The 17112-nt window shown below is 33.9% G+C and overlaps 1 protein-coding gene across 2 annotated transcripts; it reads left to right on the top strand.

Annotated features, from left to right (window-relative positions):
* The first annotated feature begins 1976 nt into the window (after nt 1–1976).
* LOC133689255 (villin-4-like) lies at nt 1977–14782 on the top strand. 2 transcript variants are annotated; one of them, XM_062109057.1, is made up of 24 exons: nt 1977–2312; nt 4489–4610; nt 4851–4950; nt 5668–5736; nt 5827–6063; nt 6155–6332; nt 6422–6554; nt 7123–7285; nt 7383–7530; nt 7677–7777; nt 8328–8483; nt 9483–9551; nt 9650–9718; nt 9830–9967; nt 10701–10829; nt 11134–11281; nt 11405–11415; nt 11657–11797; nt 12050–12175; nt 12261–12326; nt 13370–13697; nt 13794–13996; nt 14082–14247; nt 14363–14782. In XM_062109057.1, the coding sequence occupies exons 2-23, from the start codon at nt 4555–4557 to the stop codon at nt 14193–14195; spliced, it is 2883 nt and encodes a 960-aa protein (XP_061965041.1). In that variant the 5' UTR covers nt 1977–2312; nt 4489–4554; the 3' UTR covers nt 14196–14247; nt 14363–14782. The 2 variants fall into 2 exon arrangements, with proteins under 2 accessions (XP_061965041.1, XP_061965042.1); XM_062109058.1 differs by lacking the exon at nt 1977–2312 and adding an exon at nt 3831–3851.
* Nucleotides 14783–17112: the final 2330 nt, after the last annotated feature.

Genomic DNA, 17112 nt, shown 5'->3' with positions numbered 1-17112 from the left:
AGCGATTAGATTATAGGTTAATCATAGGTTCTAGCAAGATAATCTATTCTCCATTATTTATGAAACTTGTAGCTTGTTGTAAAAAGCCTATAACCTGCAAGGTAGTCTCATTTGGTAGGATTTGAGAACCTTTAGATGACAAAGTCAGTGATCTTTAAGTAAATATTTACAATAAATGAGAGAATGGACATTTATTTTTAAGAAAAAAAGTGTTTGTTTTTAATTTTGATACGATAAATGCTATGAAATTAAGAAGGTATTTTTGTTGAGAATAAAGAATGTGAACCCTTTAACCTATATGATTCTAGGGGTATTTATACTCTTAGAACCCTGTAGAAAAGATACCTCTTAAGGGTTTACAAGGTCTTTCTACCCTTATAGTACTCATTAGAGATGAATATTCCTGACATTAACATTAATATGTGATGAAATATTCTTGATATTAATTTTAACAGGGGATAAGAGATGAATATCCTTAACATTAACATTATATATTAAAAGTCATAAGAATAAGTAAATGGAGCCTCATGGTCTAATATTGAGCCTATAATGATCTTCAGACCTTTAGCTATTTTTTCTTGACACGCTACAAAGCCCATGGTTAATGGGTATGGCAATGAGCTAAACCTGTATCCACTTGGGCTCGACACAGTACCAAACTTAAGGGCGGTGAGTTTGGCAGATCGCAAGACCCACGCCCCATTGAGCTTGGCATGCAGATAGGCCCAAGAATACTAGGTTCGACAGCTCACCAACTGCATATTCACATGGGTTCGGCACGATGATAAGCCTAATAACAGAAGGTATGATAGTTTGTTAGAACTATATCTACTTCAGCTAATCGCTAGAAAAAAAAAATTAATAATATTTAAATATTTTTTTATATTAGAAAAATTAATCCGGTCAGCAATGTAACACAAATGAATACTCTAGTCCATTTTTGAATTGAAGTGTCACGTAACGATACCTAAGACAGGGAGAGCATAAAACGAAGAAAGGAAGAAGAGATGTGGGTTAGTCCTTCCCTGTAATCAAACCCCACCTTTTACCTTTATCGCAAATAAAAGAGATCTACCTGAGATTTGTCCCCATCATATAACCATTTTCTTAATTAGTTTCCTAATCTATATTCTTATCTAGTTGAGTATCCAATAAATTCAGAAACCATGAATTAGATCCTTCCATGAACAAATATGCATAGCCTTTCTCTCAATTAGCTCCTCAACCTAGAACAGTGTTAGACAAATTTGTTGAAACAAGGATCCAATTGACTAAAAATATAGTTCCATGACCTTATTGAAAAGTAGTTGTATGATGGGCGGCGACCGACCCCTCTCGCCCTTTCCTCACAAAGCAGAAGTCAGCCCTCTCCATGGCCAACTAGTCACTCTCGGGCCATCTCTTTTCTTTTCCTCATTTTTCTATTATAAGTAGCATTTTTTTTTAAATTCTGTTTACAGAAAGAAATCTACCTGTAAAAAAGATGGATGAACTCACAAAGGTACTTTCCCTTCTATCCATTAAATTTGCGATGCCCTGTTCTTTACTTGAACATTTGTATATCACAAGAACATAATAGATTCTGACATCGACAACAAACACAGTAAATTCTACCTCTGGCATGCAGATTAACAAAAAATATCATGTATAGCCGACCCTAACTTAACTTAGATTGAGGTCATGTTGTTCTTGTTAACATGCTGTAACTGTTCTTTCTTTATTTACTAGATTTGATGAAGTCATAAAGGAACATTAACCTTTTCTTTTTTATATTTCATTTTTATCGATTTAATTTACTTTCAATTGAACCCTTAAAAATACAGCAACCAATGCATGTTTATACCACAAAAACAGCAATGGACAATGAAACCCAGATTTCTAATATTTATAATAAAATCTTTTTCTTCTCCAAATTTCTCAATAGTATTCGGTGTTAGAATCTTGACTAGATATTTTAATTAATTAAAATAGGAAAATGCAAAAATAAGTAGAAAGAAAGAGTTCATGTGTTCTCGTGGGGTGGCTTTTGTTGCCGTTAGTGATAAGCACGCCTGGCAACTCATCATTCCCTCCAACTCCCTTCTCTCTCTCCCGTTCCCTATTCTTCCTCTTCTTCTTCTCTTTAGGCCCCCACCTCTCTCTCCCTCTCTCTCCCCTTTTTTTTAAGCCTGTCCAGCTTTTCTCTCCTCTTCTCTCTGTCTTGGCAGCTAAAACAAGAAAAATTAAAAACAAATTCTAATCTTCTCTTAATTTTTGTGATTAGATTGGATCTGGGGTTGGTTCTTTATTGGATTATCGGCTTCATACACCAGGTATTTTCATGTCACGATTGTGAATTTCCCATTTTTTTTAGTATCTGTGTTTCTTAATTATCATCCCTTTTGCTGAATCCATTAAAGTAGACCACAATTTTGGTTCCTCTGTGGATGTTTGACATGTGGGGTTTTCTTGTTCGTATTGAAAGTAGCAAGATTTTGTTGTTTACAGTTTTTTTTTTTTTTTGGTTTTGGGTGCTCTGGGTTTGATCTGGTGTTTTTAGATTGGTCCTTTCATTGATCTTGGTTACGTTAGCTTATGTTGGCAATGGTAGGCTACTTGATCCAGCCAAAATTGCATCTTTTGATGTGTGGTTTAGTAAAATATTGTTTGTTTTTGAATTTCGATATTTTGGAAGGTTTATTTTGTTGGATTTTCAATGTAGGTTTGGTTAGTATTTCGTTTTCTAATGTTTTGTTATAGATTTTCTCGTCAAATTCTTCTCTTCTATGAGTAGTTTTGCTTTGATCATTGGTTGGTGTGCCAAATGTTTTCTAGTTGTGATTCCATGTTTTGACTCACATATTATCCGGGTTTATTGATTTCATATTATGGCATTGTCTTGGTTTTTGTGTCATTTTTATAATATTATTTTGTCTGGGATTTTCCATTTATTGGTTAGTTGCCTACTTAATACCACCATGCGAGTATATACCAAAACATTGAACTGTTTGATGTACGGTTCTACTTAGATGGGCAGAAAAGGGTTGGTTTTTGTTTTTGTGTTATAATCTGCTTTTCAAATTATTTTTCACCTAATAAAACACTAAATTAATGCTTTTTGGTATTTTTGAATGATTTTGATGTTTTAATATCAAAAATAAATAAAAAAAATTATTATTTTGATGCATTTTCAAATGAAAAATATTTTTAAAAAGTATCTTATATCACAATACCAAACACGCACTAATGTGATTGGCTTGAGTAAATGGGAGATAGAACCAATTGACAGACATACCTAGTTTGAGGCTAATTTCACATTTCAGATAGCCATGCTTTTAGTTGGATTAGTTGATATGCTGAATGGCATTGGCATGTTGTGTTTTATTAATCTAAAAACAAGTCTAGAATTTATAGCATCGATCTTCCAGTTGCTTGCACCATCTATCCTGCTGAGAATGAAGTTCTTTGATACTTTTTGGAAGCTAAGAACTTGAGCAAAAAGCAAATGATCGTAGTATTATGAGGTGACTAAGGATGCTAGAATGTGATTATGCAGTTTCCTCTAGAGATGTGATGATAGGAACTTAGTTACTGATTATATCTTAGAAATGGGAAAACATGTTGAATTGCTGAAACTGATACTCAATCTGCAAAAGGTATGAGTAAGTACATATGTATCTGGAATTTCATAGTTTTTAGTTTCTAAAAATTGAATGACAATATCATCCACCAAAGTTCTTTGTCTGGGATTCAGGAATAGGATACAACAACATGCAATGTGAAAACAAATTTGAGACTGCAAACTTCTGTTGAAACATCAGAGTCAGAAACAGATTTTAAACAGATGCATACATCTGTATAACGTTCTTATGGTAAACTTTGAATTTGGCTATGAAGCATTACAGTGTAAATGGGGCTATTCTCAATTCCAGAATTATTTTAGATGACTTACCTTGGGAAATTTTATACTTTCTGAGCTTCTGCCATTGACACACATCCTTAAAGGCATGTGTTTCCACTGTTTAAGAGGTTCCTGCAAAGTGTTATTAAACAGTTTCCTGTTAGTGTCCTCCTTTTCCAGAGACAAGTTTTTTGTATCGATGCTCAGTGTTGGAGATGAGATATGTTTAAGCATGCATTGTCAGTATTGAAGGATTCATGTTGAGCAGCTAATCAATCTGAAAATGATTCAGATCCGTCATACTTATTAAAATTAAGTCACACAAGCATGTTCAGATTTATTATGATCCTTTACCTATTTTGCATGTTCTTCCTTTAAATTGTACTAATAGGCATGGAGTCTGAATTGTTTTTGACTTTGTTCTATTTTAATTGCGAAGTTATTTTGTTTGCCTCACACCAAGAAGTTTCCGAGTCCCACCTCCTCTCCATTCTATAGAGTATAGAGTCGTTGCCTGAAATTGTTTCATTACTTGTGCCTTTTCAAGTAGTTTGTATCCTTTCTTTTCCATTCCATTAACTAATATAAATGATGCCAATTCATTTCAGGGTAATCCTTTCTCTATATTCAGCCTGAAGTTGTGGCCATCCAAATAATTGAAGAGCAGAAACAGTATGGCTGTGTCCATGAGAGATTTAGACTCAGCCTTTCAGGGAGCTGGACAAAAGGCGTATCCTTTGTTTGACAAAATATAAACCATATTTGAGTTATCTTTTTATCTTTGTTCACTTATGAAATTCTTTTTTGCGAGTTGCACTTTCTGAAAGTTCTGATTTCCTTTAATGTGGCTTGTATTTTAGTTGCATAGTAACTCAAGGGGTGTGAACTATTACAACCACCTGTGTTAATCTTAGATAGATATAGTTTTCAATTGTTCTATCTCTGCAAGACCATTCCTTGACAAATATAGTGGACTTGAAATATGGCGGATTGAAAACTTTCGTCCTGTTCCGGTGCCGAAGTCCTCTCATGGAAATTTTTTTATGGGGGACTCCTATGTAATTTTGCAGGTTGGTGTTTTGTTTCCTATTCATTGTGCTTCTTGTGTGTGTGTGCATGCATCTGCATCTGCATTTGTTTGTTCTATAAATGGTTGCAAAAGGAGAAGGGTTCATATGATCATATGATTGGGTAAATTGTTGGTTATCTGATTTTGTTTGGAGCTCTCTCCACTAGCTTTAATAGTGAGAAAGAAGATCAATCAGGTAGAAGTTTGGGGGGGGGGTGCATTGATGTCCTTTTTAATTTGTCTGTACTAATTAGTAAGTTGACTTGGTGAATATGGAAGAAAGTAGTGAACAAATGATACACTAAGAAGTAATTTTGAGTGAGCAGAAAATAGAATATAGCCTTTGATAGACAGAGAAATGGGGGAAACAAGAATTGGCTGATTAAGGTCTTGCTGAGTATGAATGGGAAGAAAGACTGTTTCTCCAACATTTGAATCTGAAAAGAGAAAAGCAAAAGAGACTGGCAGGTGTTTTGCTTCTCTTTTGAGTCTTCGCTGTTTGATATCAATCATCCATTCTGTTTTAGAGGATTCACTTATTATTCCTATCGATGGCATAGACTGTTCTTTTGAGTGAGTGATATAGTTATTTCTTACTCTCTCCCTCTCCCTCTCTCTCTGTTTTTATTTTTTGGATCTTCAATTTTCTGTGATATATCAGAGTGAAGCTTTTCATGAATTTGTATTGTATGATGCAATGTTTGTTTTCTCTCTGCAGACGACTGCACTAAAAAGCGGTTCCTTACGTCATGATATTCATTATTGGCTAGGTAAAGATACCTCTCAGGTCAGTCACTGTTTTTCATATTCTAGATGCTTTGCATCAACAGATTTGTGTCCATGATTTTGGTCTTGTGACCACACTCTTTTTAAATAGGATGAAGCAGGTGCTGCTGCCATTAAAACAGTTGAACTAGATGCCGCTCTTGGAGGCCGTGCTGTACAGTATCGTGAAGTACAGGGCCATGAAACAGAGAAGTTCTTATCTTATTTTAAACCATGTATTATACCACAAAAAGGTGGAGTTGCGTCTGGCTTCAAACATCCTGAGGCTGAGGAACACCAGACGTGCTTGTTTGTTTGCACAGGAAAACATGTTGTCCATGTGAACGAGGCAAGTCTGAAATTTGATTTTGTATTTATGAGGAATAATTATTAATATTATCAATCGTTATGTCTCTATATTAAGCTTCAAACTTTGGCAGGTTCCTTTTGCTCGATCCTCACTCAACCATGATGATATTTTTATTCTTGATACGAAGTCAAAAATTTTTCAATTTAATGGTTCCAACTCATCCATTCAAGAGAGAGCTAAAGCTTTAGAAGTGGTCCAGTACATCAAAGATACTTATCATGATGGAAAATGTGAGGTGGCTGCTGTTGGTGAGTGGAGAATTAGACTGGAGACTCTATATTTGATAGTTTAACGGCTATTGCTTGTTGAGTCTTAATTATTTGTCCTTTTCACATAGAGGATGGAAAATTGATGGCTGATGCTGAAACTGGAGAGTTCTGGGGTTTCTTTGGTGGCTTTGCTCCACTTCCAAGAAAAACAGCTAGTGATGAGGATAAGACTGATGTTTCTCTTTCTACCAAGCTGTTTTGGTAATTTCTTGTTTCGTCTCAAATTTCTTTCCCCAATGACATGTCTTTGCATGCCATAATTCTTCTCTACTCTACAAATTGTTATCATTTAGTGGAAATAGATATATCCTTGTGCGTCATTTCCTTGAATGGTAGCTTTCTCCTTTTCATCTTCTATGAAGTGTTCGAGGATTTTCTATGAAAAATAACATAACAGCTAGCGTGAATCACATTTCTTTCCTGCAAAAATATTACCAAAACTGTATAATTAGATACTGAAACCTTTCTTTTGCTCTCTTGCGTTAAAAATAAGATTTAGTGAATTACTGATTATTGAACCCAATAGTAATATCTATAGTTTTAACAGAATTACTTTATTCTAATTAACATATGTGTTGCCTTCCAAGTTTTGGAAGGGAGAAGAACCTGATGGGGTTGATTATTTGGAGCTAATGAACGAAAATTACATGGCAATCAATACCTATGATTTGATTTTCTCCATTAAGATAGATCTTTAAAGATGTGGTGGATGAACTATCATGTACAATAATGATGTAGTTCTGACAAAAAAAAATGTTTTCAATGAAAGTGTTGAGAAGGGGCAGGCAGAACCTGTTGAAACTGATTCTTTGACAAGGGAGTTTCTAGACACCAATAAGTGTTATATTCTAGATTGTGGAGCGGAAGTGTTTGTATGGATGGGGAGAAACACTCCTCTTGATGAAAGGAAAAGTGCCAGTGTAGCAGCAGAAGTAATACTTCATCCCATCTTCTTCAATGCAGAGATTATAAAATGTCTGCAATGATATAACTTCTCAATTTTCTTTGCTTGTTGATCTTGCTGATCAGGAGTTAGTCCGAGCTGTTGAACGACCAAAATCCCGTGTTGTTCGTGTAATTGAGGGGTTTGAGACTGTGATGTTTAGATCAAAATTTGAATCATGGCCCGAAACAACTAATGTGACTGTGTCTGAGGATGGTAGAGGCAAAGTTGCAGGTCAGCAGTTGAATTATCTCATAGATCTTATTCTTGTATCTTGTTTTCATTCCTGAAGTAATCTTGATCATCATTAGTTTTAACTACCATTCATTCTTGTCACCATTTTCCAATGCTCATGGATCTTCTTTTCAATGAATCTGCAGCTCTTTTAAGACGCCAGGGGGTTAATGTCAAGGGTCTGTTAAAAACTGCTCCTGCTAAAGAAGAACCTCAACCGTACATTGATGTTACTGGAAATTTGCAGGTGCTGTATGTGTTGTCCTAGTTTGTCAATCTATTAGGTTTGGACTTTGGATTCTAGGACTGGCATGAGACCCATTGTTTATAATTTTATTATTTAAAAGAAAGAAAATCCCATCCTTAGTTGAACATGAGTTGGAGCTCTAGGGTAAAAGATATATGGGATACCTGAAAGAGTAGTTCTCCAAAATTAATTTTGGAATGTGTAATGAAGTAGCGAAACTAGAGGATATAATTTCAGAATATGCAACTTATCTCAAACAAAAAATGCATGAAAAATATAATTTTAAGAGATGCATTTTGTTTGAATTTCAGAATGATTAGAGCTCAAGTCTTTCATATATGGTTTTGTCAGAAAATCAAGGGTTCCAAGTATTTCTGAAATGCTTTTTAAGTATTTTAGATATGTATGTTTGAATGCAGTTCCTCTCAAAAATCAAATTTATGTTCTCTCTTATTCCTCTCAACTAACCATGCTTCATAATACACAAGTCATATCCACAGAAAATGCTTTTTGATTAAGTTCTAATTATAGCTCCATTGTGATTGCACAGGTTTGGAGTGTAAATGGCCAGGAGAAGGTTCTCATTCCTGCTACAGACCAGTCAAAATTTTACAGTGGAGGTTGCTACATTTTTCAGTATTCATATCCAGGAGAAGACAGGGAGGAATATCTTATAGGAACATGGTTTGGGAAGAAGAGTGTTAAGGTAAATTTCAGGCATCCTATACTAACTTGTCCCCCCATTTCATTTTGAGTATGTGGTGCTGTCACTAATACCTTAGGAACATGTCACAATAGGAGTGGGGCATTCTAGGGTCCACTGTGGAATGCTATTATGGCTTTATTTGTTTTGTTTCCATTTCACTCATTAAGCTTTGAGATCTCATGCTTATTGGGGAAAGTGAAAGTGTTTGAGCATAAAATATAGCTTGTTTATATGAAATTTTCTTAGCACAAATACAGCTTGTTCATACTGCTCACCAATGATTCTGTTTAAGCCAGAATCTTCCTGGACTTTTAATACAAATAAATCTTTGCATTAATGTGCATAATTAATTGTGGTATTGGCATTGTTGAGACAAACATTTGGTAATTCGTAACATCCATATGTACATCCTTGCATAAGGCTTCATGGCTTTGCTTTCTTGTCTTTTTAACTTCCACCAGCTTAAGAGTTTTTTTTTTTTGGCTCCTTTGCTTCTTTTAAACTGTTTTTTTCTCAATGACTCTCATTTTGAGTGGTATAGAAACTGTTAAAATCTGTTTATCATCATATATTTGCCAATTCATTGGTCAGGCGTCTGCTAAGCTAAATCGGATGTGGAAATAACTATCAATTTTGGTTCAGAAAAATAAATGATTTCTATTTTTTAATCTCAACAGTTGTTTCTGTTGAATGGAAAATGGTGCATTGTCATATGTTGGAAAATTAACTCTTAAATTTGAATAATGGATGATTACGTATGCACACTTTTTTCCTGCGTATGGTATTCTGCTGAAAGCAGGATTGGTGCTCTGTGCAGGCTAGAATTCATTATTTATGTGCAAAACCCAGATTTTTATATACTTTGGTAAACATGAATTAGAGGCCTTGTCTTGCCTTCTTTGCCCTTTCTAGAAGTTTTGTAATGCTACATCTTCTATGCACTGATATATGGTACCTATTAGTTTACCCTCATATAATATATCTCACATTGAAAAATAGGAGGAAAGAGCTTCTGCTATTTCACTGGTGAACAAGATGGTTGAATCATTAAAGTTTCTACCTGCCCAGGTGGTATTCTTTTTCCTTTAATTATTGCTGTCTTGTAACCAGGAGATTTCTGTTCACATTTGGTACCTTTCTGATTCTATTTTGTTAGTAATTCTTAGGTTCGAATCTATGAAGGAAATGAACCAATTCAGTTCTTTTCAATCTTCCAGAGCTTCCTTGTCTTCAAGGTTTGTGATACACCTGATGAAACTTCAATCAAGAATTTATAGTGACAATAGTTTAGTTTTTAACTTTTTTTCCAACTTTCAACCAAATCAGCTAATTGTAAACTTTATCAGGGAGGTCATAGCTCTGGATACAAGAATTATATTGAAGAGAATGAACTCCCAGATGAGACATACAAGGAGGAAGGCATTGCATTATTCAAGGTTCAGGGTTCTGGACCTGATAATATGCAAGCTCTACAAGTTGAACCAGTATGTCATGCCTTTATCATTTTTGCTACAGCTTGTTGTTCAGTGTAATATTGAATGTCTTAATATTTTTAATCTTTACTCTATTTTTATCCTGACTCTTGATTGCCTTTTTTCATCCCTGGCCAATTTATACTTACAGGATACAGATATCCATAATCTTTTGTTCATTGCTTTTGAGTTGTGGAAGTGGCCATGAATGTATCAACACATTTCCTGAATTGAATTGCATGACCAGGCTGAGTTGCACAAGTCTTCTCATTAGGAAAAGGGAAATGGAGAAATAAGGAAAAGGATTCAAAATTAATCTGACATACCAAAATTAGTGTAAAATTCTTTGCTAAATTTACTCAAATTTTAATAAGACTCTGTTATATTAGAATCTGTTTTGTACATTTCAAAGTGAGCAGTTTAAATAACTAGTGTATAAATTTTTTAAACAGGTCCTAGTAATATGGTATTACCAAAAATATTTCCCCTAAATGCCTCTTGGTCTTATTCTTTTTTTTTTTAATACTTCTTGACATTATTCTAGCCGTGTCAGGTACAATTTGGAGTTTGGTCATGAGCTACATGTTGGTTATGGATCTAATTTTTGTCTAGTCTTTAGATTTTCAAGTTCTGTAACATGTTGGTTATGGATCTAATTTTTGTCTAGTCTTTAGATTTTCAAGTTCTGTATTGTTGTGTATATAAGATATTTATTTTTCTTCATCTGTACATTGAATCCAATCAGGTTGCATCATCACTGAATTCCTCCTACTGTTACATATTACATAATGACTCCTCTGTTTTTACATGGTCTGGAAACCTTACTAGTTCAGAGGACCAGGAACTTATCGAAAGGCAGCTGGATTTGATAAAGGTTTGATATTTCTTCCAAATAAGTTCTTTAAGTAAATTAATATAGCGTATCAGATTTCTTCTTGTTTGCTTAACTAATTATCCGGAATGGATAATACAATTACATGGAGATACATCATTTTTCTGGGTGAATGTGCTCATCAACTCATCTAAGAATTATTTTATATCAAATTAGATTCTTGTATACTTCATTTTTAAAAATTGTATGTTGTATGCATAAAGCTCATTTTTAGTTCTCAGATTATTTTGGTGTAATCTGGCCTCTTTTAATAGTCATCTCTTGTTTGCCTGTGAAATTTCTGCAGCCAAATATGCAGTCAAAACCACAAAAGGAAGGTTCAGAAACTGAACATTTTTGGGATTTGTTAGGAGGAAAATCTGAATATCCTAGTCAAAAACTTGCAAGGGAAGGTGAAAGCGATCCACACCTATTCTCATGCATATTCTCAAAAGGTAGGGAAAATGACCTTTCTGGTTTTGAGATTTGTTGTGCTGCTTTTCACGTATTTTAGAAGTCTAATTCTTTCCCTTTTCTCTCATGGTTTTGTTATTGCAAAAATTCACGCTCATCTGCAGGAAACCTGAAGGTATATTTACTTTCTAGTCAATCAATTCCAGGGTCATACAACTCTCTAGGTGTTATCCAAACTCCTGCTTATTTTAAAGCTGCGATCATCTTTAAAATTCTCATTTCACTTTATGTATTCGAGCTATGGATCTGGAAGGGTAGTCAGTTTTCAGATTTTTTCTAATGAGTACTTTGTCACAAGACTCTTATGTACTTTAGTTCTGTGCGGTGGCTATTATAACAAGTTCTTGTTATTGCAGGTGTCTGAGATATACAACTTCACCCAGGATGATTTAATGACTGAAGATATTTTCATCTTGGATTCTCACTCTGAGATCTTTGTCTGGGTGGGACAACAGGTTGACTCCAAGAGCAAACTGCAAGCCTTAACTATTGGAGAGGTATCATCGATTAGATAGTTAGATGCAGTAATTATGCATTACTTTGACAGTTGAAGCTTGCACTTTTTGCAAGTTTTTGGTCTGATGGCCATTCTTGACTGCCACTCAACCAGTTGAATCATTTATAGCTCTAAAACTAAATTAAGTGTGACTTGGCTTGAGCCTTGGTTAGGTTGTCATGCAACCAGTTTACAATAATTTACTGCTCATATCAGCTATGTTTTAATTTCGTTTTTGTTCCACTTTCTACAGAAATTTCTTGAGCATGATTTTCTGTTAGAGAAGTTATCTAGTGAAACTCCAATATATATTGTTATGGAAGGGAGTGAGCCGCCATTCTTCACACGTTTCTTCACATGGGATTCTGCAAAATCTTTAGTGAGTTAAATTACAATTCTTGTTAAGCAATCAGCATATATTTTAGGTTTCTGTGTGAGATCTTAGAGCTTTCATTTGGATGCAGATGCATGGAAACTCATTCCAAAGGAAACTTGCGATTGTGAAAAATGGGGGTACTACACTTTCAGATGTAAGATACTTACAGTTCTGTTATACTGTGAACAAATATCTCAGAATATCATGTAGTTAGTTTTCCTAGTTGCATATTTGCTTCATGCATCTTTAATCTATATTGGTAGGATGTTCATCTTTCTTCACATCTTTGATCTTTTCAAGAATCTCATTTCTTTGATCTCAAACATGGATCTCTTGTTGTTTAAAGCAATAGTATGTAGGTAATCTTAAATTCTTACTGTTGTTGATTTGGAAACTTACTATTTTGATTTTAATTGAAATATAGCATTTTTTTTCCACCCCAACAATAAATAGACAACTAATGAATGAGAAAAGAAAAGGATGAAGGCTGGTGCAATTGTTGGATTCAACGAAAAATAAATAAATATATATATATGAAAACAAAACTATTGGCAAGAATATGCCCTTTCCTGCTCAGAACCATACAGTAAAAGGTGTGGAACAAAATACACAGATGAAGGCTGGTGCAATTGTTCTATCTTGATTTATGTTAGGTTTAGATTGATGTAAGTTCACATGTTAGCTCCATTGGTTACTGATCTGAGCTAGCATTTTTTTCCACCCCAACAATAAATAGACAACTAATGAATGAGAAAAGAAAAGGATGAAGGCTAGTGCAATTGTTGGATTCAACGAAAAATAAATAAATATATATATATGAAAACAAAACTATTGGCAAGAATATGCCCTTTCCTGCTCAGAACCATACAGTAAAAGGTGTGGAACAAAATACACAGATGAAGGCTGGTGCAATTGTTCTAATGTTAGCTCCATTGGTTACTGATCTGAGCTAGCATTTTTTTTCCACACCAACAATAAATTGACAACCAATGAATGAGAAAAGAAAAGGATAGCTGTGAAATTTCTGAAGAGCTCATAAATTCTACCTTCTGAGCCTATCAAGTTTGCAATATCTTGTGATTCTTCATTGAATCCAACAATTCGTTGACATGCTTACTGATTTTAGTTCCCATATATTATTGTTACCACCATTCAATTTAGATTTGATTTCTGATTACATGTACTATGTGTTCTTAGAAACCCAAACGCAGAACACCTGTATCACATGGAGGCAGGTCCAGTGTACCTGACAAATCACAGCGTTCCAGAAGCATGTCTTTCAGCCCTGACAGAGTTCGTGTGAGGGGAAGGTCTCCAGCTTTTAGCGCTCTAGCTGCTAACTTTGAGAGCCCTAGTGCCAGAAACCTTTCAACTCCACCACCAGTTGTTAGAAAGGTATATCCAAAGTCTGTGAGCCCTGATTCAGCAAAACTGGCTTCCAATTCTTCAGCTATTGCAGCACTTACTGCAAGTTTTGAACAACCACCACCAGCACGACAAGTTATTATGCCTCGGTCTGTCAAAGGTATGTATCTTTGAGCTTCTTGTAAGCTATTTTCTGCTGAATCTCAAATCTGTAATTGGTACATAATTTTGATATTGCTACTTGCAATGTCTGAAGCGAGCCCTGAGGCACCAAAATTGACACCTGAGTCAAACTCCAAAGAGAACTCTATGAGCAGCAGAATAGAATCCCTAACCATACAGGAGGATGTGAAAGAAGATGAAGCTGAAGATGAGGAAGGTCTCCCAATTTATCCATATGAAAGCCTTAAAGTTAACTCGTCAGATCCTGCAACTGAAATTGATGTGACCAAGCGAGAGGTAAAATATGAACAGTTGATGATACTTTTTCTTAAGCTTTCGTTATTGACTTTGTTCTGAGATAGTTCTGTTCAATTGCATGCAGACTTACCTGTCAGCAGTTGAGTTTAGGGAGAAATTTGGGATGGCAAAATATGCCTTCTATAAGTTGCCTAAATGGAAGCAGAATAAGCTTAAAATGGCCCTTCAACTGTTTTGAGTCTCCCTCGTACCTCAGCTTTTCCTCCAGCTCCCTGCTGTTGAGATTGCAGGTGGAAAAGGCTTGCTTGTGAATCTGTGAAATTTCTTCCTGTGCAAAAGTTATATGGCATCGTCAATTAGTTCCGTTAATATTCTAAATGCCACACTTTTTGTTTCTTGCTGCAGTGGACGAACTTGGTTTCTCAGAATTTAAAAGGGACGGCATCAGTGCATTTTTAGCTGCTTCTGCCCCCAGGAAGCTTCTTTTCTCGATTGATTAAACAAAATCAGAGATTTTTCCCGTTTCCCCTTCTACACCCCCCCCCCCCCCATATGGTGGTTTGAATGTCTAGTTTATATTTACTTTTTTCCTTTATTTTTTGGGTTGAGTTAGCTCTATGGTATTCTTTTATGGCCACAGGTTGATTGAGAGCTTGAATTTTTGTTTTTCATTTTCGGATTAAATCAAATTGTTTTCATTGGAGAGTAGGGGCTTGAGAATGAAGAAAAATTAGGTGCATTGTACAACTGAGGATGTGAGTGTGTACAGCAGTGTAAAACCAGTCAAAGCATCATCTATTTTCAATAAAAGTGTGTTCTTTTTTAGTCTTTTTTTATTTTATTTGTGCTGAGTTCCTTGTGAGCTATTTTTCACCATGTCTGGATGTTCTCTTCAATATCTCATGTTTTCTCCTTGAGTGCACCTAATGCATTATCCGTTACCTCTGTGAATAGACGCAAGATATGGGTTTGGACTTGGCTTTATCCGGGAGATGGGAACTTAAGGACACCACCTAATTGTAATACTAAAAACAATATAATATACTGTCAATCATCCTGATAATTTTATTTTTTTTGGTTAAAGATGGCTTTATTTCAAATATTATGTCATCGTATATTATTAATTGTGTTGTTCCAAACATTATTTCATCAATATTATTAATTCTTTAAATAATATATATATATATATATATATTAATTATTAAAGACCAATTCTAAATTCCGAGACAACCTAATAATAAATGATAAAATTAAAAAAAAAAAAATTTAAGTCAACTTGAGTTAACATACGGAACCCGAGATCTAAGTCGTGAGGATGAGATAACCCCAAGTAAATAAAATATAATGTTCAATTTTGCACAATCCAAAAATAAAACAATGAAATAAAAAACAAAAACAACTAAAAAAATAGTAGAAAAATACTCAGCGAACCTAGGTAAGACAACTAAATCTCATGAGCCAGATCATGCAAATGTCATAACCTAATAGACTTCAAAATAGAAAAAATTATGAATCTCAGTTTTCAAACTAACTCAATGTTGAATCATGAAACAAAAAAAAATCCAATCTTAAATGAACGAGTTATTTGGTTAAGGGAAAATCTTTTGAAGAACTTTTCAAAAGATTAAAAAAAAAAAACTATCTAGGATAGGCAAACCCATGATAAGCACTTTTGCTCGACTGCAAGTGCTGCTCTACCTATTGTGTTCTTACCATAATTATGTTTCGGATTGTCCTTCCTTATATGAATATCCATGTGATAAGGATAAGAATATCATCTTCAACCTTTCTAGTCTGTTATCTTCTTAACAGATTGATATTCATGTTTTATAAAAACACTTCTTTTATAGTTATCTTTGGATAAATTTGTAATTATTTTCTTTTGATAAAACCTATTTGAAGTTCCTAAATAATTTATCCAAACAAACTAGGAAATTACAAAAATAATCTTGCTATAACTAATAAAATAAACTTGAATAATTCTTTATCTTATTTGGATAAACTAACAATTTAAACAAATTTATCTTTAACAATACAAATAGTTCTTCACTAATCCATGCCATATATCTTGATAGTTACAATCTTTCTCTTTGGCTAATTTGTGACAAAATATAATAAGGATGAATTAATATTCAAGTAGTTCATATAATTTGATCATAAACAAATACTTCATTAAAGTATTCTTGTAAGTTCAAATGAACAATGTTATGTAGCATGTGAATGGTTAATAATATTTATGTTACAATATCCTATTAGTTCCTAACATGTTTCATACAAATAGTTCATAACATAAAAATGTATAGGTTGCTTCCTAATAGTTCATAATATGTTCAAGAACTATTATGTATTAGATATTGTTATGCAACTACATGCTCAAGTTTAAAATGCATTAAGTATCCAATATAAAGGTTCCTATACTGAAAAGAATATCATAGTTATTATAGACCATAATATTTAAAATCCAATATTTATTACTAATTAAAAAATAAATAAAATTTTATAACAACATTTTTTTTCCTAGTGGGGTTTGGCTGGCTATTAGCTTGCTTGCTTCCTCTCCCTTCTCTTGCATGCATCTTTGTCTCTCCCTTGGTTTGGCACCAATTCTATTCCTCATCATCACCAGCCATAAACTGATGCAGTTGTTTGATGTCCAAACTGAGTTGAACAAGTTTGTCATTGATCTGCATAATATCTTGTTACATATATGTTAGTAACTTATCAACTACATCAATCCTCTGTTTTCTACTTACCAGTAAAATTATCAAACTGGTTTAATAGTACTTGTAATTGTTATATTATATTAAGTCAAATTTCTTCCTGATAATTTTCTCTAGTCGATCCAATACTTTTTATAAAATCCAAGAAAATGTTGACTAAGAAAATTTAGATTCTAGCATAATTATGTCTATTGTCTATTTCAATCTAATCGTTGAATCCAGCTGAAATTTCATGAGGGGTCTCTTGATATATATATATATATATATATATATATATATATATATATATATATATATATTTTATCTTAGATTAAAATTTTAGGTCAATCATAGTTTGGAAAGGCCTTGCAAGAGTGTCGATGGTCTGACAAAAAAAAAATACATAAATTAACACATTGACTCATTAATGATATTGTATAATTTTAGCAAAATTCT

The sequence above is a fragment of the Populus nigra genome, chromosome 3, assembly GCF_951802175.1.
Source record: "Populus nigra chromosome 3, ddPopNigr1.1, whole genome shotgun sequence".
In the NCBI taxonomy this organism is placed as follows: Eukaryota; Viridiplantae; Streptophyta; class Magnoliopsida; order Malpighiales; family Salicaceae; genus Populus; species Populus nigra.
This window is presented reverse-complemented; position numbering and strand designations above follow the sequence as displayed.

Coding starts and splice junctions, on each gene's coding strand:
- LOC133689255 (XM_062109057.1), top strand. CDS start 4,555: ATGGCTGTGTCCATGAGAGATTTAGACTCAGCCTTTCAGGGAGCTGGA. Junction 6,064..6,154: donor ATGTTGTCCATGTGAACGAG/GCAAGTCTGAAA, acceptor AAACTTTGGCAG/GTTCCTTTTGCTCGATCCTC. Junction 10,830..11,133: donor GGCAGCTGGATTTGATAAAG/GTTTGATATTTC, acceptor AAATTTCTGCAG/CCAAATATGCAGTCAAAACC.